At 45.7% G+C, this 24,483-nt stretch overlaps 1 protein-coding gene across 1 annotated transcript in view; it reads right to left on the bottom strand.

Moving 5' to 3' along the window:
• ACAP3 (ArfGAP with coiled-coil, ankyrin repeat and PH domains 3) overlaps positions 1-24,483 on the bottom strand; it is a 159,771-nt gene that overhangs the window by 71,268 nt on the left and 64,020 nt on the right. Inside the window, exons 2-5 of the mRNA XM_055001930.1 lie at positions 23,565-23,622; positions 18,011-18,130; positions 14,963-15,016; positions 1,098-1,156 (exon numbers count right to left, since the gene is read on the bottom strand). Coding sequence (XP_054857905.1) covers positions 1,098-1,156; positions 14,963-15,016; positions 18,011-18,130; positions 23,565-23,622 — 291 coding nt within the window. The remainder of the gene's footprint in view (positions 1-1,097; positions 1,157-14,962; positions 15,017-18,010; positions 18,131-23,564; positions 23,623-24,483) is intronic.

Here is a 24,483-nt window from a genome sequence, read left to right as displayed (position 1 = left end):
TCATTTTTTTTAAAGTGCTCCAAATTAAAAATGTCATTTTTTTTAATTACTTCAAAATACACACGCCTACATTCAACCGCAGAATTTTGCAGTTGAAATCAGTATCCTATTTGATTTTCAGTTTAAAAATCAAGCTTCCAGCCCATCTGGCTTAGCAAGTAGCACAAGTTGTGTGTTCTTAGGGTTATGTGGCTCTTAGAGTTGCCAACAGGCCCAGAGAAACATGTCCTGCCCTGTAATACAGACGTAATAAGATGTTATTTACCAGGTGATGTTACATACCTCCATGACTTAAAAGCCTTCACCAGCCCATTTCCACACATTAAACCTTTATTAAACAGTCAGATAGTTTTCTCCAGGCCAACTGACAATCCTAGAGACTTTATGCTCACTGCAATAAGTTACAATAAATGATTTTTATGTAGCCAGCTCATTACTACAAATTCCAGATAGGGTTGTACTAAACATTTGTCAGTTTTGATTTCAGGTTCTGGTGGTAGAAGGAAAATGGATTCCTTGAAAAAAATGAATGCGATTTTAAGAACAGGGGGATGTTGCCGTCGTCTAGGATATGAACATTCCATTCTTTTAAAAATCTTAATTGATGCCACTGTGTCTGCGATTGTTTCCCTCTTTCTGAATCAGTCACATGGATCTTCCCACCCAATCAGGGATCACATTATTGGTCTGACAGCTCTATGTCTGTCATAAAATCAGAAACAATTATGTCCCTGAGGACTAATGAAGGCAATTTAACCAAATACGCAAGCGTTTTTGCAAGGATTACCAAACCATTGTTATAAAGGGAAAATGGGCTGTTTGTGAGAAACAATGAAGTGTTTCAGCCTTGCTCATGAGGAATGAGCAAGCACTCCTTATTTAATATCTTTTGATATTCATTTACGTTTTTGTTAATGGTTTCAGTTCCTCATTTTCCATTTGCACTGAGTAGGTATGTTGTACCTTTTTTACATACAACCTTCATAACATTTTAGCCCATCTTGCAGAGTTGTCCGTTCAGTATTATAAACAGAGAGAATGCACGGCATCCCGTCTGATAGATTCCGCACCCCAATAAGAAACCCGCAGGGACTCACTCTTTCACAAAATTGTGCAGCTGTTGCCGGACGGACCTCTGAGCTTGGTCGAAAAGGATCTAAGAGGGAGAGAAGAGAGCAAGAAAAACAACTCAATGAGAGATTGCAGGATAGTCTTAAAATTGACCAAGTGGAGTCAAAACAGGAATACTGTCACCTGGCAGGGACCAGCCAGATGCTCACCCAAGCCCCTGAAGTACCACAGCTGAAGTTCAAAGAAAAGGTGTGAGGAGGCCACTCCTAGAGGGGTAGCCATTTTAGCCTATTGTAACAAGATAATACAAAAGATGATTTTTTTATCGTTATCAGAAAATTGTTCACGCTGCTTGTGAACACAGAGGATGCATTTCTGCATTAAGGCTGAATGAATCTCACTTGTCTAGCTCATCTTGATTAAGCGTTCGCACCTTTATGATGACATGTGGAGAATTTCTGGAAACGGCGCTTCATTGGATGACAGCACAATGTATGTTTTGATACGTTGATACGTATCACAAAATCTATACCGCCAAAATGGTCGTACATATCCAAATGTTCCTTCCCCACCCCCACAAATGAGCTGTCCAATGGAATATGGACAAAGAGAATACACCTGCAATTCCATTTCACGACAGGGACAGCTCAAATGAGGATGGTGTATTCTTTGCAGAATTCTCAGCGGGAAAGTATCTGGACGCATCCCTGCTTTGGGCGCTGTGAAAAGGAAAGCCCTCTGAAGTTTTGCACATTGTGCCCGTAAGGGCCATACGACCCATTAAGAACCACTGAACTGGGTGAAATTTCATTTGGACTGCCCTCTACAGTGCAGGCTCCTCGTGTCAACAGATAGGAATGGAACCAGCAGGGCAGTGAATAGCCTGAACCAGTGATTTACTCTGGGGCTCAGCCCCAGAAACCAGGATTATTTCATAGCTTTAAAAAAAAGTACTCAAAGTCCTCATTTTTTCCAGCAGAGGTCCCCATCCTCTCATATACCAAAATACACTTAATGAATTCCATTTTTAAAAGGAAAATAGCAAAGAGTCCAGGAGCACCTTTAAAACTAACCAACTTAATTGTAGCATTAGCTTTCAAGAGCCACAGCTCTCTTTGTCAGATGCATCTGACGAAGAGAGCTGTGGCTCTCGAAGCTTATACTACAATAAAGTTGGTTAGTCTTAAAGGTGCTACTGGACTCTTTGCTATTTTGCTACTGCAGACTAACACAGCTAACTCCTCTGGATAAAAAAAGCGGACCGTCAGCTCTTCTCTTTCAACACTCCAAGGTCTCAGGCAGGGAAGAATCTTTCCCAGCCCTATTATTCAAGATCCTGTTACAGGAAATTGGGATCTCATGCATGCAAAATGCCTACCCAGTCACCGAGTACTGAGTGCTGGCAACGGGATAAGTCTAAGCTGTGACCTGAAGAAGAGTTGTGAAGACAAGCCAATCTCGCCATTTGGCTTTAGAGACAACCCACTTCCTTGGAGCCTCTTCTAAATCTACATTAATAATACTGACCTAACTTATAGAAATGTTGTATGGACTGTCAGCTAATAACAATAAACTATTAATAACAAGCCCCACGAAGCCTAATCAATATGCTCCAAATGACCGTATTTGACCAAGGATTGCTCTTATTTTTCCTCACAATCCATTGTCCTATTAATCATAACGCTAGATATTTTCGTATTCGTATTTTGTATTTGTCCAATTAATCATAATGCTAGATATTTTCATATTCGTATTTCGTATTCGTCCAGTTAATCATAATGCTAGATATTTTCATATTTTGTATTCGTCCAGTTAATCATAATGCTAGATATTTTCGTATTCGTATTTCGTATTTGTCCAGTTAATCATAATGCTAGATATTTTCGTATCCGTATTTCGTATTCATCTAATTAATCACAATGCTAGATATTTTCGTATCTGTATTTCGTATTCATCTAATTAATCACAATGCTAGATATTTTCGTATCCGTATTTCGTATTCATCTAATTAATCATAATGCTAGATATTTTCGTATTTCATATTTGTCCAGTTAATCATAATGCTAGATATTTTCGTATCCGTATTTCGTATTCATCTAATTAATCACAATGCTAGATATTTTCGTATCCGTATTTCGTATTCATCTAATTAATCACAATGCTAGATATTTTCGTATTCGTATTTCGTATTCATCTAATTAATCACAATGCTAGATATTTTCGTATCCGTATTTCGTATTCATCTAATTAATCACAATGCTAGATATTTTCGTATCCGTATTTCGTATTCATCTAATTAATCACAATGCTAGATATTTTCGTATTCGTATTTCGTATTCGTCCAATTAATCACAATGCTAGATATTTTCATATTTTCGTATTTTGTATTCAAGCCCCATATTGTAGATGCAGGAACTGAGGCCAAGCGGGATTCGTAGCTCGGTTTCTTATCACAGGACTTAAAAATGCTTGATGCGGATTTCGAGCATTGCTATTTATCAGGTTCTAGCCTCTCCCTTCAGATTTTCTATCAGTTGAGGCTTGAACTATATAATGCAGCAAAATGAGGGGGCAGAGTCCTGAGGGGAGAGAGCAGGTTGTAATACTTCAGACTGTAGGTAGGGTGCCGTTTTTAACTCTTCCCCATATCTAAAAGCAAAAAATAAAAGTTGCAAAGAACAAAAAGAGAATGCGCCAGGAAGGAAGGCTGTAACCAAGACTGCCCCCATGGCATACTAGTTTTCTAACCCACGGTGATTTCCCCCCCCCCCCAACAAGGGAGCATTTTACAGCTGCCGCCTGAAGCGGTTCAGTCCTACCACCTCAGAACTACACCACCCTATTCTACTGCATGTGTCGTTATAAATTTTCATGTGGGAATGAGTGCATGCAGTAACATATGTGCTAGTGCACACCTATTAAGGTGCCGTTATGTGCAAAACATGCCACTTCACACATGCTAGCTGATGAGTTCATTCTGAAATTTTAACAGCATCATTCTCCCCTCTCCCTATTTAAAAGGGGGGGAAAGAACAAGTAAACTCCGTTTGGGTTGGATCCTGCTACCTTCTCTACTCTATCTGACCTGGTTCCCTTCCTCACTATAGCCCCCGTTGGCTTTTGCCCAGAAGGATTCCATGACACCCCCCCCCCGCCCCCCGCATAGTCTTTTCAGTCGTCATAAAGGGCCCCTCCGTCCAGTTTTGCTCGGCGATATGCCGGAAGGATCCAACCCCTTTGCACAGCAAATAGGACAAAGGCCACCACACAATATGACAATACAACATCCAAGAGGCATAATAGACTCTTCAGCAGTTTTCATCTGTGAAACGTTGGACGACTTGCCAATTCGCTGTGGGCAAACGGCCTCCACGGCAGCCATGACTGCAATCTATTTGCTTCAACAATCCCCCGCCAAGGCATAAGCAAAAAAGGAAGGCAGATTCCGGCTGGATCCAAACAGCGATGAATGGACTTTAAATACGAACAGATGCAAAGGGAGGGAGGGAGGAGAAAGATGGAACACAGACCACCCAGTTTTGTGTAGCCTTATTTGCTGGTTTTGGCACCCAGATTTTTTTGTCCTTCTGGGGGGAAAAAAACAATTCACTCACAAAGTCACTGGCCCACAACCTTTCCCACAGCAGTGACGTCAACACGTGCGATGCACTGCCCAGTGCAAGTTTGAAGGACCACTTCCTCCACTCACAACCGTTGCTTCTGTCTTCGTCTCTGCATAATCTACAGGGTGCTTAAAGTAGAGCTGCCTTGGAATTCGCAGCCATGTTGCTTCTCAGGGCTGCGGGTTGCAATTTCAGTCACAAGTTCAACCACAACAGCTTGTTCATAGCTCATGAGTCACAGTTTTAGTGTTTGGATGAATTAGGCTGCGCAGCCCAGAAAAGCATTCAAATGGAAGCAGCAAGAAGTCTGAACATCATCTTGTTTTTACACTGTGTATGATTTTAGATCAAGACGGGTAGCCACGTTAGTCTGTCTGTAGCAGTAGAAAAGAGCAAGAGTACAGTAGCACCTATAACACTAATTTAAGACGAATAAAATTTGGATTAGGGTATGAGCTTTTGTGAGTCACAGCTCACTTCTTCAGATACAGCTAGAATGTGAGTCCATCTGTCCTTATATCTTGGAGAGTAGAGTGGTTTTAGATATTGAATGACAATAGCCAGTGAATGACAACAGCAGGCGTCACTGGATAGGATGGGGTATGCCGAGGGGTGGTGGGTATGGAGAAATCAGCATTAGTAATGAGACAAAACAGTAAAGAGTCCAGTAGCACCTTTAAGACTAACCAAGTTTATTGTAGCATAAGCTTTCGAGAGTCACAGCTCTCTTCATCAGATGCAACTTTATTGTAACAGAAGCTTTCGAGAACCACAGCTCTCTTCGTCAGATGCAACTTTATTGTAGCAAAAGCTTTTGAGAACCACAGTTCTCTTAGATGCAACTTTATTGTAGCATAAGCTTTCGAGTACCACAGCTCTCTTCGTCAGATGCAACTTTATTGTAGCAGAAGCTTTTGAGAACCACAGCTCTCTTTGTCAGATGCAACTTTATTGTAGCATAAGCTTTTGAGAACCACAGTTCTCTTAGATGCAACTTTATTGTAGCAGAAGCTTTCGAGAACCACAGCTCTCTTAGTCAGATGCAACTTTATTGTAGCATAAGCTTTTGAGAACCACAGCTCTCTTCGTCAGATGCAACTTTATTGTAGCATAAGCTTTTGAGAACCACAGCTCTCTTCATCAGATGCATCTGATGATGCATCTGACGAAGAGAGCTGTGGCTCTCGAAAGCTTATGCTACAATAAACTTGGTTAGTCTTAAAGGTGCTACTGGACTCTTTACTATTTCGCAACTGCAGACTAACGCGGCTAACTCCTCTGGAGTAATGAGACACGAAGACTAGGCGGATGCATCGTCTTGAGCTTCGTTATCAGTCGCAATTCAGCAGATTTTGGTTTTTGCATTTAACATATGTGTAGGAATGAGATCTGAAAGTGCTTTCAGATATTAAAATTCACTAACCAAATTCACATGTTCCAGCACACTACTTGTCAGGAGAAATTCTTCTTTTCTGGTTTTTGTCCCTGATTATTATTCCCAAATTGTCCCTGTTGTGCCTTTTCAAAACGTGGATGCGTGCTTGCAGCTGCTAGGGCTTCCCAAGATGCCGCCCCCCCCTTCTGGGTCTCTAGAGCTGAAATATTGGGGGGGGGGGGCTGCTTCTTCATTCAAGCTTAAATTAATGCACATGAATATCAAATGCTTGTGCACTCCTTTCTGTCCACCACTGCTTCCTCTCCATCACTATGGCGCACTGTTTCCTGTCTATCACTATGCTTCCTGTTAATTACAGTCCCATAGGGAAGAGGCCATGGCTCACAGCTTAATCCTTGGCTTCAGCAGTTTAAAAGACCTCAGTATTGCTCGTTTCGTGTTTCTTGATCGCGGTCAATTTTATAATATTTTCAAAATCACCCTCGCGCTGATTTCACCTTTTTTCCAAATTTGCTTTGCACAAAAGCGTCTACGAGATTCATATCCGTCCACTCGATGATCACTTGGGAGCGGAGCAACTTTTGGGTTGGGGGCATTACTCCGCTGTTTTAAAATGAAGTGGGAGGGAAAGGAAGTCCGTACTGAGATAGGCCACCTTCAGAAGTTCGTGGGGGGGGGGGCGCTTCTTTTTAATCTGGAGGGGCTGCGGCTCAGATGTGGAGCGCCTGCTTTGTATTCAGTCCCCAGCAATTCTCCTTTAAAAGATCTCAGTTATCAGGCAGTGGGGAACAGTCTTTTCTGCTCCAGTAGATAATACTCAGCTAGACAGAGCAAAGCTCTGAATTTGATTTGGTAGAAGTCAGCTTCATATGTATGTCATTTGGTGGGAAGTGCGGTGGGTGGGAAGTTTTAGGTGAAATGGAGCCAAAACGATATTGTTTTAGATTTCTAAATGCTGTCAACCCCGTTTCCTATAGCATAAGGGACGATCCATGGAAGGAATACAGCTTTCTATCCAGTCCAGCATTGGCCAAATAAATTCTAGGAACAATGCCGTGTGAGATCGGCTTGCTCCTCATACCCGTCTATATTGAATTGACCAGCGGCCAAGATCATATGGAGAGGATTTACAGATGGCTCCTATGTTTAATTTTTCAAAACAAATTAAACTGATTAAATTTTTTTTTTAAAAAAAAGGGTTAGGCATAGCATTATTTTTTATTTTTAAAAAAATGAATCCGATCTTAAATTTAAACAGTCCTTTTCTTGGCTTTCCAAACCACACTTGGAATGGAGCGTATGTAATTTCCAGAAAGTCTGTCTCCTATTCCCACCCAGCTTCCAGCCCCAAAGAAGTCATCAAGATTCCAGGATGTGACTCAGCATTGGTCACTTTGGAAAATGGGGGGATTCCTAAGGGATTTAGGGGGAATTTATAAAATTCCTGGCTCCAGGGCCAGCCCTGCTATAGAGGTACTCCAGGTGATGTCCCGGGGTGCCAAAGTTCCAGAGGTGTCTAGGTGGGACCTGGAGTTCTCCCAGATTTGCAACTGATCTCCAGACTATAGAGATCAGTTCCCCTGTTGCTCTTCTCAGCACACGTGCAAAGAAAGGCAAGGGGTGCAACGCATTTGCTCTTTTATACATAAGCACTAGCAATTCCTTCCAAAAAGCTGCTTTAAAAAGGCAGTTCTACAGAGTTTCATGAACCAGCAGACAGGGTTCCACAACCCACTTGAGGTTAAAGATCCCTGAGCTACACTGAAGGCCCTTGCACATCCTGCAGTGGTGAGTTCCTCAAGAAATACTTCTCTTTTATTCTTCCCTGTATCGATCTACTAACCTACCCAGTTCATTTGGTGCCTGTACGTTGTAACATTATAGGAGAAAGAGCTCTCTCTCTTCACTTTCTCTATACCATCCATAATTTTCCAAGCTATACATTTCTATCAAATTGCCAGATGGTTGATAGCTATGGGTTTGCGGGCCAAATTAGACCTGTGGCCCCCCATCAGCCAGTCTGCCTCCACCAGTGCCCTTTTAGAAGGGCCAAAGGGTCCTTCCAAGCTGGGCCTGATTGTTTTGCACGAGCAGTGGGTACATTTTTCATTACGGCGCAAAAAGCATCAAGCTATTAAAGCCACAAGAACAGGACTGTCCGGTTTTCTTCTCTGACCATTTCATGACTACAAAGGAAGTGAGGCACAATTTCTTAGAGGAGCTACATGAGAGAGAGAGAGAGAGAGAGAGAGAGAGAGAGAGAGAGAGAGAGAGAGAGAAATAAAATCATACAAAAGGAATAAAAATTCTGCATATAGCAAGATAAAAATGGGGTCAGTGGCAAAAGACAGGAAAAAAGGTTTATCTCCTGTTAACAGCTTGACAGTGCAATCCTATGCCAGGTTACTCCAATTAATACTTGGCGGCATCTATTTACTAACAACAGTCATGCTGGACAAAACCAGTAGGGAGAGGTTTCCAGAGCTTAGGAGCCAACACAGAAAAGGCCCTTTGTTAGCCACTAAGGAAGGAAGGAAGATTATTGTTGTTGTTGTTAAAATTCCTCAGAGGAATTTTGCACTTCCTTACTAAGCACAGATATGTACCCCCGGAGACCTCCCTTTTGTCAGGAATGGGAAACGGTATGGAAACAGTAGCTGTCTCTGCCGGTGAGGGAAACGACTGCAGCTGGGAGGAACAATGACCTTTTTTGCAGCAAACACCGCTTAAAATTGGAGTCCGCTACCTGGGGAGCGGGTCTGCAACTCCTGCCTGCAGGTTTAATGGCCCGTAGGAAGCCAACGGCGAGCTGACGCAATCCCTACTGCTGCTGCATTGCTTTATGACCACTGTGCAGCGGCCTGTAAAGAGGTGGGATGTTGATCCGTAACCGACAGGGGCTTTCCACAGCTTTCGCTGGGAACAAATCCCCAGACAATCCAATCATTAGAGTTTGCAGAGCTCGGGAAGAGGACAGGAATGGCGCGAGGCATCTTTTCCTACCAGAGGAGGCCCTTCAAGGCAAAGAGATCCTTGCAGGCAGTATAATTTTTGCCTGTCACAGTATTCCCAACACTTCTCACAGCTGAACCTTTCCTCCGAATTTAGACTGGGGGCTCCCTTCACCTTTTACATCCAAAAATCTTTTGTGTTTAGATCATGAAAAAATACAAACGGACACCCCTGCCCCAAAGCAGGCCACCATTTGTGTTTCTCTGTGACTGCCTGTTCTAAGCATATCTCCTGACTGGAGCGGTGACTCGTGCGGAGAAGCAACAGACTCATCCCTAGTTGACCATCGTGCCCAAGAAATCTGTTTTGCTAAGTACTGGATAGAATACTTAACAGTAGCTCTCTTTGCTGATCAGAGTCGTACTGACTACAGCAGTGACTCACACAGAGAGGCGACAGGCGTGAGTGGGTAACTCTATGTCATCATACATTTAACAGTATTCCACCCTGACTGGAAAGAGACTACATCAGGAAACTATTCAGAGGCATTGTGGAAAACCTCCTTTGGAGGTTTTTAAGCAGATGCTAGATGGCCATTTGACAGCAATGCATATTTTGTGAACTTGGGCAGATCATGAGAGGGAGGACAGGAAGGGTTACATCAGTGCTTAGCTGTTGTGGCCCCTTCTTACATGCCCAGGGTAAGGCCGATTGCCACCTTGGGGTGAGGTAGCAATTTTCCCCAGGCTAGTTTGCTGTTTTTCCATCTTCTGGGCATGTAGTAGGGTCACTATGTGTGGTGGGGAGGTAACTGTGAATGTCCTGCATTGTGCAGGGGGTTGGACTAGATGACCCTAGAGGTCCCTTCCAACCCTATGATTCTATGATACTATGAAAGAAGCTTTGGGAACCTGGAATGATTAAATAATGTATTTCCAATACAGAGTGAAAAGGGTGAGAGAATTCATGTTTTACTCCTCCTCTACAAGGGAAAGAAATCCCTGCACACAGAAATCCAGGTTGTCAGGGTGAAGACCAAGCTAAAATCTGTTGTTTATGAGCGAGGAGTTTTTAATATGGGGAAGAATTTGGTCATGTATTTCTCATCCCCTGCCACGAACGCGCACACACCCGCTCACTTACACACATGTGAAGTCTGAAGTCGTGCAGTCCAGGAAGTTATACTGCATCTGAGCCACGTAAACTTCTCTCTGCAGTGCAGTCTTTCACATCATGCGCTAGAGGTTTTTCGAGTATATAATAAAATAACTGAAAGCACAAGTGAGCCCAAAGAATCCATTCACAAAGGAAGCTGCCCGCTGGATCTCTGCGTGATCTACTGCTCTGGCCATGCTTTCAGATTTTGCTAGGGACAGGTAATCCTGTCACATCTGTGCATCAGATGGAATGGCGTTATCCGACCTCTTCCTATGCAGAGATTCAGCACAATAACCCAACCACAGAGGAGACCACCTGTTGCATCCCTGAATGGGCTGATGCTGCCACCTTGCCTCCTTCCAGTCCAGTTCTGCTGGGGAGGTGGATAAATTTGCCATGCTCTGAATCAGCCCCATTGAACAATATTAAACAAGAGCCCAGCAATGCCTTAAAGACTAACAACATTTAAGGAGCCCGTTGGACTCCTGTTTAATTTGGCAGCCACAGACGAACATGGCTACCACTCTGACATTTCCTGCTCAGCAGAGCCTCCTGCCTGTAAAGGCACCTGTCTGTTGCTTCTCTGTATGTATCACTGTTCTAGGCTTGACTCCTTCACTCAGCAGGCCAGAAGCTATAGGAGAGACGAGGGAAAGGTTGCAACTGGATGAGACCTGTACATTAAAAGGGTTTCCCCCACCACCACAATTACATCGAAAGGGCAGGTCTCGTTAATCTGAATTTTTAAAGGTATTCTTCTCTTCTTTTCAACATGTTCCACTTATCCATTGTCTGCTGGATGCCTGCCCAGGGCCGGCGCTAGTTGCAGCCACTCAACTGCATCCATCTTTGCACAGGAACAAGCCAAGATGTTCACCCACACGAAAGAAAAGCGACTGCAGAAGAGACGCTAAAAATAACTCTGCATCTTCGCTTCCCACCCCCACGCTTGCCGCTGCCCAGCGAAGATGTGCTAGAGTCAGTCCACAGACGGTCCTTGGAGACGGGTCTTCTGATGTGCGTAAGAGACAGCTAGTGCTTTTATGACAGCAGCAAACGCTCCAGAGTTCAATGGTGGGGCACAAGCACTGCAGGCAAGAAGTCTCAGGTTCAATCTCCAGTTAAAAGGAGGGAGGGTGGGAAACATCCCTGTATATAGCCTTGGAGAGCTGCTTGAAAGCTGGCGGCATCCACCCACTCAGAGAGGCAACGGTCAGCCTCCTCTTTGGTCTTGTAATTCTGCCGAATCTCTGCACAGGGAGTGACGGGATGATCAAATTCCATCCAATGCAGGGACACAGCATGTAGAAAGTAGTATGTCCAGGAAGGGTCTGAGCTAAAACCTGTTCACCTTGAGATGCTAGCTTTCATTATGCAAGGAATTATGTAAGCTCTCAGGATGAGAGTGGTCCACTTCCCGGCCATTCACTGTCCTGCCTATCCTCTCCCAAGCATTCCCCACAGGCCTCAGAAATGGGAGAGCTGAGGGAGGTTATGTCACTTGGGCCCACAATACTTCCCTGGAAAGATCTCTCTCTCCATCTTGGCTTACTCTCCGTTAGCCTCCCCAGCACGTGCTCATAACCCTCCTTTTATCCCCACCCTCATTTCCAGCCTCCACCCCCACCCCCCATCCCCAGGGTCGGGGACAATTCGGAGGTCAAGGGCTGGAGAAGCTTCTGGGATTAGGGTTAGGGTATGGCCCACCCTGACTCCGGTAGGGCAGTGGCCAAGAGTCGTCCTGATTTGGCCGGGCTGCCCACTGGTTGACTGGGGGCATATGGCAAGGTAGAGCACCAATGCCATCGGTGCCTGGGCAATCTTCGCCCCCAGAGCGGGGCTCATTGTCGGCGCAGCTCCTTCCTTCCAGCCACGCAGAGGCCTTATGAACCGGCCGCATGGAGACCTTGTGAGGCGACCAGCTTGCTTGGCTCATGGTGGGGCTGGCTGGGTCATGTGTCAGCTGCTGCAGGCCACTTGGCACGGCACTGGACCCTGCAGCGAGGTCAGCAGGTGAGCCGGGGCTCCCTTGGACATCTTGGGGGTGGATTGAAGACCCCCCCCCCCAGGGTCTGACACCACAGAGTCCAGGTTGCGGGCAGCTGCTGTCCCCGGACAAATTAGTTATCTTTTTATGGAGAGCATTTGATCGTGTGAGACTCCACCTGCAGTCTGAGGCCACCCATTCCTGACACCGTTTGATCACTCTGGTAAAAAATCTCTGTGAACAGAAGTAAACTGTGCCTCCCATTCAGAACAGGCCCGGCCACACTGTGTCTGAAGTGCAGATGGTGCAGATTTCGTTCCCACGACCCCAAATTTCTCCACAGCAGTATATGTCCACAAGAAAGTGCCTGGATGACCCCAGCACAACCTCCTTCCACCTGGATAATCCTTGGATAGCATTCCTTGGTCATTCTCAACTGTGACCAACAGGTTGAAGTGGCTTTTAATACACACGACAGCCTCTAGCAGTTGTTCAAGAGTCTTCGTTACAAATTTAAAATGTTTTCGATTTGCAGATGAAACTAAGGAGAAACTAAGATTGGGCGTCCCTTTTTTCCTTGACCTCTGAGTTTGGCGGGGAAGGAAATGTTCTAGCCCTTCCTCTTGGCCATTGATTTTATGACCCCTCAGCATTTAACAGCCCGCCAGGGATCTTCTGCGCTTGATTGAAAATGTCAAACAAGTACAAGAAACATGCCTCGTCATCCTGGATCTGCCACCACTGCAAACAAAAAAATCTCCCCCCTTTCCTCCTCAAGAGAGCCACAACTGTTCCGAGCTGTCCACTCCCTCTGTCTGGAGGAGTCTGGCCACAGACAAGATTCCTGGTCTAAGAGATAATTCAGCAGCTTCTGCAGCACCGCTCAGAAAAAGAAGACTCCCCAGCCGGGTGGACCAAGATCACAGCCAATGTTCAAAAAGCGAGCATTGCTCAATCGTTCCTTCTAACTAATAAATGTAAGAATTATGATCAAACTCTTTAGCGGTAACAATAGGGCAAGTGGATCGCTTATGGATAGTAACACATATTCCTAGTAATATTGCATTACCCAATACTATCACCATTATTGCTACTAACTGTTGCCTGTTATGAATACTTAGCATTTGAGCATACTAAGAACTTCATGTACGTTATTTTTGTCAAGGTTCTTAAAACAACTTGTAAGTGCTATTAGCCCCATATTACATATGCAGAAGGAAGGATGAGGGAGACCAGGACCGTTCTCACAGATCTTTAAAGTAGCTCAATACTCATGGAAGGCTGCCGGCTTCCTCGTGCGAGTTTTGACACAAATCGGAGGCAGGCAGCCACGAAAGCACCATCATCACGGATGGCATCAAAAATCGTGAAAGGAAGCCGGCAGCCTTCCATGAGTATCGAGATGTTTTAAAGACGTATGAAAACAGCCTAGCTAGAGGGGGCGTTGGGTAGAGGACAGAGTGTCGGACCAGGATCCCGGGAGACCAAATCCTCACTTCTACCAAGTAAGTTCACTGGGTGAACTTGCGCCAGTCACATTCTCTCAGCCTACTCTACCTCGCAGGGTTGTTGTTGTGAGGAAAAGGAGGGGAAAACAATGTTCTAATCTGCTTTGAGTCCCCATCAGGGAGAAAAAGTGGGATATAAATACAAATGGATCCTAGAGAGTTTCAGGCAGGCAGGCAGGCAGGCAGGCAGGCAGGCAGGCAGGCAGGCAGGCAGACAGACAGACAGACAGACAGACAGACAGACAGACAGACAGACAGACAGACAGACAGACAGACAGATAGATAGATAGATAGATAGATAGATAGATAGATAGATAGATAGATAGATAGATAGATAGATAGATAGATAGATAGATAGATAGATAGATAGATAGATAGATAGATAGATAGATAGATAGATAGATAGAATGTGACTGAAACTGGCGATATGGGTGAGCACTGCTGGGTGTAGAGTGCAAGCCTTCTCTGCAAACAGGTTGCATCTCCAGTTGGAGAGATTTATGAGATGAAATGAGGATGACTGTTCTCTACAAGAGGCCTAGAGCATCTGCACATACGCAGCCCCACAACGGGGCAGACTGCCCCCGTAGCCATTTCAGGTCAAGGAGACACTGCAGAGGAGAAAGACTGAATCCTCGTCTCCCCCGGCACCATGGCACTGAATCGAATCAGGGCTCCCCATGCTTAGGAAATGAGTTTCCTCACAGCTGACAGGTGACTGTATGAGATCTATTATAAAAGGAATGAACCCATGGAGGAGAGGTTGATTAATGGGCATTTTACCGTGACAAACCAAATGGGGCCCTCTACGTTCAGATTCAGTGTTCCTGGAAATACTAGTTGCTGGTAAGGTTTCCAACTCCAGGCTGGGAAATTCCTGGAGAATTGGGGGATGTATCCAGGGGAAAGCATGGTCTGGAGAGGGAGCTCAGCCAAGTATAATGCCATACAGACCACCCTCCAAAGCAGCCATTTTCTCCATGTGAACCCATCTCTGCTGACTGGAGATCAGCTGCAATTCCGGGAGATTCCCAGGTTCCACCTGGAGGCTGGCAACCCTAGTTGCTAGGGAGACACAACAAGGGGCAGTCCCCCAGGATGCCTGGCTGGCCCCCGTCAGAAACAGAACACAGACTAGACAAACTTTGGCCTAATCGAGCAGAGTAGTTCTCAAGATCTGGTAACGCTGGTGTGTGCAATTTGAAAAATGCCGCACTGCATTGCAACCAAAAGCGGGTCAAGAGTCTGGTAGAAAAGGGATGCTTACCATGTGGTAGTTCACCATCTCCTGCAGGCTGTCTCCAAACTTGTCCAGACATTCCTGCAGAAGGAAGAGAGGAAAGATGAGGGAGCAGTAGACAAAGGCAGATGCATGCTTTCAAGCTGTGATCGAGGAAGTGGGGGGACTCTGGACCTCTTTGCAAGTTTGTTGGAATTCCAGGAAGGAGACGATCAATGGTGGTGGACCAACTTCCCAAGAAAAGAGTACTCTCTATCTCTCTCTCTCTCTCTCACTCACACACACACACACACACATTCTGATATTGCCCATAAACAAGAAAAGACGTGAAAGACAGGAAGTCAACCTATCCCTGGTGTAGTGGGCACCGCTGAGCACAGATAGGAGAAACCCGAGTTCAAATCCCTTATAGGCCATGAAGCTCACTGAGCCAACTGTTCTCTTTCGGGCCAGCCTACCTCACATGGCTGTTGTGTAACAACTCCAGACACATAGCCCTGGGCTAGTTGGTAGAAGGGCGAGCAGTCACTGGAAGGGGCTCATTGTAATGAACGGCGAGAGCACTTCTAAATGAGCTGGTGTAGCACTGCAGCTCAGAGAGTGGACTGATCCAGGAAGATATTTGCTCTTAGGTCCACCACAAATTCCACCAGTGGCCTTAGGCAAGCAACTCTCTGTCCTCCCTGGTTGTGCAATATGGGGATAATAATATTCGAGGCGTACCTTCCAGGGATGATGGAAAGATTACTGCGATTATGTTTGTGAGATGCTCAAAAGCTCCATAAAGGTGTTATGTATTATAATAGAAAGATGGTTTCAGGAAGGGTCACCATGTTGGTAGGCAGTGGAAGAGCAAGATTTGGGTCCAGTAGCATCTTATAAACCAACAAAAGGTCTTTAAGGCGGTACTGGACCCCAATTTTTTTTTAAAGACACTTAATATTGAAGAAAATATAAGATTACTAAATAATGAAAGAACAATGAGTCAACTAAACTTATTTACAATCACAGATAGGTTAAGAACATATTTATATCATAAAAGCAGGAACGGTTAGAGGTGGGTGAGGCGGAATATTTCCTCATTACTTGCTATTAAGTCAATTATAGGTTGCCATCTTTCAGCAAAACCAGAAACCTATTGTTCTGACTTGCTTCTGTTGGTCTAGGATTGCTTCTGTTGGGCCAATTCCAGATGGCTGTCCCCATCCCGAAACGTCGCGCATCATCGTGCGGAAAACGCGAAATATCGCGTTTTCTCGCATGAGTTTTGCGTGACGTTGCGCAAAACTCGCGCGAGTAAACGCAATATTTCGCGTTTTCCGCGTGACGACGCGCGACGTTTCGGGATGGGGAGGGCCGTCTGGAATCGGACCAGGTCTAGGATTTTCTCCATTATAAATATGTCCCATATCTTCCTGTACCAATCAGACAACAAAGGGCGTTGACTGCTCTTCCAAGCTGCCGCAATGACTAAGCGGGCTGCTGTACTTAAAAATGCTATTCACAGGGGTATGCCAATATTTTGAAAGAATATTCAACAAGATTACCTCTGGCTTAAAAGGAATTAGGTAGGTTGTTATAATAGATATTTGGATTTGAATTAGATGCCAAAATGAACGAACATGCTTACAAGACCACCAAGTATGAAAATATGACCCAAATCTTGCTCAATGAAAAGATTTAAGTCTTTTATGGACGGAGGGAGATCAGCACATTCTCAGAGAACATGATGCTTCAGTGCATCGTTGAGCCTGCGCCACCTCTTTGATGCTCTGAGAACTGCTGCTCTGAAAGCAGCCACTCCTACCCTTTTTGCTTGCTGTCCCAACCCTCCTTCTTTCTTCCACCGCCTCTCCCTCTCCGAGACAGTTTGTCTTCCCTTCCCAAATAACGGATGCTTGCTGACCTACTTCAGATGCATCATCTCTGCTTTCTGGCTTTTCAGAAACGACACGATTCCTCGAGGCATCAAGCTCCTCGGATATTTTTAGCTAGCGAGGGATTCTTGTGCTGCGTGTGTGCCCTGCTTAGCAAGTTACCAGAGCCAGGCCGTTTTTTAAACAGTCACAGTCACCAAACATCAAGGAAATCAGGGATTTGTAAAGAAATGTTTATGGCATTTGCATGCAGTTGCAGCAGGCAAGATCTTGTGCATACATTTGCATATCCAATTCAGTGCCTATGTGTATACTTCATATGATATTAGAATCCTAGGGGTACGTATTAGTATAGCTATCAGCCCACTATTATTATTTTTAAGAATAGCCCCGCCTGGGCAGGGAGGAAGTTCTCACACATTCCCCACATCCTCTGATTTTTACTTCACATCAAAATCTTTATTCAGCACTATAATTACTTATTTTTACTCCCAGGGAAGACTTCTATTTCCATCCCCAGAAGTGATTAAAGAACAAGAACAGCTGGAAAATTCCGAGAGTGTCAGAGCTAAACTACAAGAGATGAATTACACAAGGATGCTCACGTGAAGTAAGTTGCAATGTTAGCTGAGAAATTGAGTTTTAAAAGACAGATCGGAGGGCTCTGTCAATTTCCCTTCTCTACAGAGCTGCAAAGATTGCTCCTCAGAGGGTTTGTTTGTTTCCTCTTTGTCTCCTAGAAGGGAAGGTAAAACTGATAGACATCCGGAGGCTAAGAGGAAATTAGCAAACCCTCTGAGAAGTGATCTTTGCTGGCTCTGTAAAGGGGAAATTGACAAAGCCTTCCGATCTGTCTTTTAAAACTCGGCTTCCTGGCTAACATTGCGACTCCCTTCACGCGTGCATCCTTGTGAATTCGTCTCTTGTAGTTTAGCTCTCAAACTAGGATCTGGGAACCCAGGTTCAAATCTCCTCTCAGCCATGGAAGCTTGCTGGGTGACCTTGGTCCAGTTTCTCTCGGCCCAACCTATCTCACAGGGTTGATGTAAGGATAAAATGGAGCAGAAGAGAATGACGTACCCCACTTGGGGATCCCCTTGGGGAGAAAGGCAGACAATAAATAAAGTAAACTAAATAAACTCTGCACATGTTGAAGGGAACTCATTGCTCTAAGGCCATGAGCCCTGCCTAGGCTTACCGAGATCATTTCGTCTTTCTTGCATTGCTGGGAGAGGTCCCGGACTCCGCCGACAAAATGCTTGTTGGTGATGATGTAGGCCTTGCCGGCATCTATCATATTGCTGCATAGCTTCACCAGCTGAAAAAGGAAAGAGAAGGGAAATCAAATAGAAATTGGTACGTAGATCGCATACATACACCCAGTCCAAATTAAGGCACTTCAGCGCCAGGTGACTTTGGTAAAATTGGGGTTGCCAACCTCCAGACGGTGGCTGGAGATCTTCCAGAATTGCAACTGATCTCCAGGCTAAGGAGATCAGTCCTCCTGGAGAAAATGGCTGTTTTGGAGGGTGGTTTTCATGTCATTATACTCCACTGAGGTCCCTCTACTCCCTGAACGTGGACCAATCCAGGCTCCACTCCTAAAATCTCCATGGATTTCCCGACATGCAGCTGGCAACCTTAGGTAAAATTCAGATCTATGGGGGTTACGGTGTAATGGTTAGAGTAGCGGATCAAGTGTTCGAAGCTCTTTCTTGACCTTGGGACAGCCAAACACTCCCCCCTCTCTCTTTCACACACACACACACACACACACACACACACACACACACACAGAGCCTTGCTGAATTCACAGAGCTGTTGAGATGTGACAGATGGACTGAGAAGGCCCCAGGTCCAATCGCTGGCATTTTCAGGTAAAAGGATGTCACATAGCAGATGACCAAAAGAACATTTCTCTGCCTGAAACCTCAGAGAGCCACGGTCAACGTGTGTAGATGGACCAATTTTCTGGCCCAGTGAAAAGTAGTTTCATAGGTAGCTGGGAAGGGCCAGAGTTCAGTCACAGGGAAATGCAGGTTCAGTCCTTTGGCTGTGGATGCCGAGAATGACCTTCTTGTGCCTGCGACTCACTGTAGGCAATACCAAACTATAAGGACGAATGGTATGAATCAGTATAAGGAATCTTCATACATGCTATCCCAACAACGATGTAAGGTGGGTTAGGCTGAAAGGCCCCAGATACAGAATGGACAACTTGTCTGTTTCTATCTACTACATTTGTTTATTCCTTCCTTTCTCCAGGGAGCACAAAGTAGCGTAGGTGGTTTCTTTCTCCTCTATCCTTCCAACAACCCTGTGAGGAAGGTCAGGTTGCGTGAAGGACTTACCCACAATCACCCACCAAGCTTCACGGCAGAATGACCTCACAGCTAGTTCGCTGGCTCTTAAAAGGGTCCCCAAACCACCATAAGCCTGTTGTTCCACCCTGTCTTCACCCTGACAGGGGTCAAAGAGATTTGCCTGAGGCCTGAAAGTAGGAATCTCTCTACACGAGATATCTTACACGAGAATGCTCAAGTGTAGGGAGACATAACATTAGCCGGGAAGTGTAGTTTCAATTTCACTTCTATAACCAGAGCAGGAAGAGATCGCTCCTCAGAGGGTTTGTTAATTTCATCTTTGCCTCCCAGAAGAGGAAGTAAAATTGACAGAGCCTTTGGGGAGGCAAAGATGAAATTAACAAACCCTCTGAGGAGCGATCTCCTCCTGCTCTGGTTATAGAGGTGAAATTGATGAGCCTTTGGGGAGGCAAAGATGGAATTAACAAACCCTCGAGGAGCGATCTCTTCCTGCTCTCGTTATAGAGGTGAAATTGACAGAGCCTTTGGCTCTGTCTCTTTAAACTACGCTTCCTGGCTAACACTGCATCTCCCAACACTTGAGCATTCTCGAGTAAGAGATGTCTCGTGTAGAGAGACTCTAGGTTCAAGGCAAAGCCGGGAACAGATCTAGGCCCTGAGCAAAGATTTTTGCCTCCCGTGCTCTTTGCATTCCTGTCAACTGGCAAGACGAGAGTGGATTCTGGCAAGCTGAGTTGTGCTGTTGCATCCGATTCCAGGGAACGAAAGCGAACAGATGCAGCTCCCGGTCACATCTGGCACCCAGATGGACACCAGTGGGGTTTGGAGCGAGCCTCTGGACGGGAAAGGAAGCTCGTTCCACTGCAACGTGGCAGTTTCTCCTCTCACATGTAGTGTGCTATCCTTGTACACGAGGGCAAACAAGCAGCCTGCTTTAGAGAAGGGGGGGTCTGTGTTTTAAAAAAAAGCCCACACTTTTGGAATTATAGTCAAAATTGTAGTAGGCTGTAGGAAATCCACTTCTACCAAACTGAGGCAGCAAAGCAAAGGCCGGACAGACAGCGGAACAGTCCAAAACCATCCCCGAGCACACGGGGCGGATTCTCTGTGCGGGCCCTTCCAGGGGCATCTGTTTGGCCCCCATGGGAAGTCAGATGCCACGCTGGGGTGGCTCTTTTGTCTGACCCGGCAAGCTCTTCTTATTTAAGACTAAATTCAGCATCAGGAAGACCAGAGCAAAAAAGGTATGCACAAATACACAGCGGGGGATATGATCTTTGGCACCTGTACAGGAACAGAGGCCTGGAAAGGGTTGTTGGAGCATCTTGTGGCCGCTGAAAGCCAAACCCAACCTTCCAGCCTCAAGAGCAAGTCGAAAAGGAAAGCAAATGAAGGCCTGGAATTTGCTCTCATGGGCTGCCCGTTATGTGATGTGGGAGAACAGTGGCAGCCGTGGCAGGAGCAGCCGTGGCTGGAGCAATGAATCCAGAGTCAGTCTATCTGCGTCTTGCCTACTCTGACAAGCAGCGGCGCTGCGGGATGTCCGGAAGAGAAAGTCCTTTTCCAATACTTGCTACCTGGAATCATTTAAGCCTTCTTCACTACAGCCATACAGCACACACATGCAAAAGTGAATCTACAAATCTTGGGGGCATTCAGAACTTTGGGGGGCAAATAGAGGGCATTTAGGATTTTGAGGTGTCCCCCTCTCCGAAATGTCTTCTGACAGGCAGCAGAGAAGAGCTGTTTCATGCCTTGCAACCTACCCCAAGGATAAATTCTTTCATCCTAAATTCTGGGTTCCCTCCAAATGGCTCGCAGCGAACGGGAAAGAAACAGAAATGCCCCCTCCCTATGTGGGGCAAAAAAAAATCACTGACAAAATAATACTTTCCCATCCATGAGACTTTTACAAATGGTTTTGGGGAGCATTTGACAATAACATTACATGGTCAGTGATCAACAGTGGGCTAAATATTAAGAACTATAGCTTTATGAAGGATGCCACGGACTTTGACATGCCCCTCCCCACAGGGCAGGGATCATTTCAGGACCATCGCATGGGGGGGTGCATAAGGATCAGACCTTTTCTCTGCTCTGTTTTCCTGATTTAAATTTTCCCCTTCCTATCTCACAGCTCCACTTCACCCCGAGGGAAAAAAGGATAGGTAAACAGTACCCATCCAGCATACCTTGGCCCGGCATACCTACGGGACCGCCCCCCTCCCTATGTTCCTCCATGGCAGTTTTGCGTATCCAAACAGGGTCTCTTGCAGGTGCCAGCCTGCACATGGACGAAATCAACAGCAGCCTGTACACGGGCTTTCTCTGTGGTGGCCCCTACCCTGTGGAACGGTCTGCCTGAGGAGGTCAGGAGAGCCCCCACTCTCCTAGCTTTCCGCAAATGATGCAAAACCAAATTATTCAAAAAGACTTTTGTATTGTAGGGAGGGGCTCTCAGATGCTTTGCTAATGAGTTAGGGACCACAGACTTCACCACTATGTTGCCTTACATACTACCTGTTGTCTTCAATATGTGCTCCTACAAGCTGCCTGTGCTTCATGTTGTCTAATGTCAGTCCTAGAACTGCTTATGTTCCGTTTCAGCATATCGTCAGCTCTGTATTGGATGCTTGCTAGTGCTATGTCTCGTAAACTTGTATTTAGTTACCGTATGTTTATGGAAATGTCCTTGAAACTGACTATACTAATCTCACACTGTGTAATCCGCCGTGAGTCTCAGTGAGAAAGGCGGACTATAAATGACATAAATTATAATAATAATAATAAATAAGCAGTACAGCTACGCCCCTTGTTTTTTACAGACCCATGCCTGCCCCAATCCAAACTATTTACCCTATGGCCATTTTTAGCCTTTTAAGACTGCATAAGATTGCAGTGGTCACATCTCATTTGGCCCTCCTGTGGCTTTGTTCAAAGGATTTGACAAATTCATGAAGCTCCATCAACAGTAATAATTACAAAATGGAAACTCCTTGTACAGTGGCAGTATACCTCTGAATGCCAGGTGCTTAGAACAAACAACAGCAGAAAGTCACCAACTTGTCGCCCTTCTAGTAAGCTTCTCTGAAGTATCTGGCTGTCTGCAGCTGGAAACAGAATAGCTTGGTCTGTTCCAGTGAAGGAAATCATACCTTCTCGAGGAAGGAGCCACCGTTTCTTCCTCTAGACGCCTCTCCTATTTCCATTTCTGCACAACTACGCAGATGTAAATTTTAGAACCCTAAAACCATTTTTTAAAAGCTTTCTAGCACCACAAAATAGGGAAGGAAAAAACGTATACGCTGAGGGAATCTCTAAAACACACATCCCGTGAAATAAAGCTGGAATGCACATCTGGATAAACCATAAATTATGAAAAGCCAATGCTGTTTTGTTTATTTTAATGTGTTTTTTTATGCTCCTTCCTTTCAGGAGTTCCATGTGGTTGTGGCCCCCCTCATTTTACCTTCACAACAGCCCTGTGAAGCTGATTTGACTGGGGGTGGGATTCTTGGAGATTTGGGGGTGGAGCCTGGAAAGGGCAGGGTTTATGAAGGGGTGGGACCTCCGCAGGGTATAATACGATGGAGACCAACCTCCAAAGCAGCCAGTTCCTCCAGGTGAACTGAGCACTGTAGTCCAGAGATCAGTTGTAATTCCAGGAGATCTCAAGGTTGCACCTGGAGGTTGCAACACTATTTATATCACTTCTCTGTGCCGGGGACAAACCTACAAAACCTGACCCTTTATATTCACCATCCCACGGATACAACCTTGAGTGTATACAGTGCCATCAAGTCACAACTGACTTATGGCGACCCCTGTTGGGGCTAACAAGGCAATGAAAAGCAGAGGTGGTTCGCCATTGCCTTCCTCTGCAGAGTCTTCCTTGGTGGTTGCCCATCCATGTACTGACCCTGCTTAGCTTCCGAGATCTGACAAGATCGGGCTATATCAAGCTGCCTTCCCTCTCAGATACAACCTTACAAACCATAAAATAAGGGGAACAATGTATTTCATTTCTGAAATGATATAAATAAATGCACCACAATAAAGGGCGTCCTTCACGATGGGCTCTCACTGCAAAAATCTCAATAAAGTATACCTATCCCCAGCCACACTGGAGGCCAGCTAGCCAAGGATCACTCACGAAATGTCTCTCATGAGCGAACGGACATTTGAACCGCGTCCCCCAATTCAGTCCAATGCTTAGGCTCTATCTTGGGTACAGTTGGCCCAGAAATGGCATTTTGGTGCTCACGGCCAAAACAAAAAATGCACAGTATATCACTGACCATTTCCAAATTTAGTGCGTGGAGCACATTCTGCTTAAAGGTACCGTTGGCCCTGAGGCCTGATGAGTTAAAAGCGTCTTCCCTGCACACTCACACACCCTCTTTCTCTCTGCAACGTGATCCACCTTACCTTGTCAAGCTTGGCTTCTATTTCCACGACATCTGTTTCCACCTCATCTATTGTCGCCCTGGAAGCAAAAAGAAAGGAGGAGGCACGGTCAGGAGGTTGAAAGAAATGCTGGGCAGGGCTGAGGCAGGAGTTACTTGAGAGGTGCCAGCTTTCAATACCCTCCTGGTGGGAGTGGGGAGACCTGGCACTTACCTCGTGTCCTCCCGTGCTTCACAAGGGGCCAATTCTGGCCTGTTCGGGGCCAAAATTGGCCCCAATGAAGCATGGGAGCATACCCGTGGCCAGCATTACAACACCACAAAATCATGTCGTTGCACCCCCTGGGAGCGCACACCCTGCGCATCATCCCAGGGTGCCTGGCGGTGGTAGGCGATCTCCATGGGTGGCCCAAAACCATTGCTTGCCACCAAAGGGCGCCTGGGATTCCTAGGTTACTTGGAGGTGGGATGCCCAAGTCAGGCAGGCCGTAGGCAGGCTGCAGGGCATCGGTTGGCTGGAGAAGGCCAGAATCTTGGCATGCACAAATGTATGGTTGTCAGTTTCTAAATTGGTCCTTCTAGCTCTGCAAACAGTTATCTGGTGATGTTATTTCACTTCATGCCGTGAACTGCCTGTTGCCACTCAAAACTCTTTTAAAAATCAGTTCTTTTTTTCTTTTTGTCCAATTGGTAACTTCTGCAAGGAGAACCAAAGTAGCTTCCTCCAGCCTCATTGCTACCCAGGTTCAAAAAGCCAGGGGGACTTGCCTTTGAGTATTGCCTGACTTCCCTGGCCAGGAGTATTATGGGCCAAGTCTTGCATCATCCACAGTCCCTACGCTGGCAGGCTTGGTGGTACAGCTGGATCCATGCGGCACCTAGCAGAGCTTCATAGCTCTCTAAAGGAAGTTTGGCCATATAGGACAGCAGCTCTCCCCTCA

Source organism: Eublepharis macularius, chromosome 17 (assembly GCF_028583425.1).
Source record: "Eublepharis macularius isolate TG4126 chromosome 17, MPM_Emac_v1.0, whole genome shotgun sequence".
Taxonomy (NCBI): domain Eukaryota; kingdom Metazoa; phylum Chordata; class Lepidosauria; order Squamata; family Eublepharidae; genus Eublepharis; species Eublepharis macularius.
Note: the sequence above shows the minus strand (reverse complement) of the source record. Positions and strands in the feature narration are given on the sequence as shown.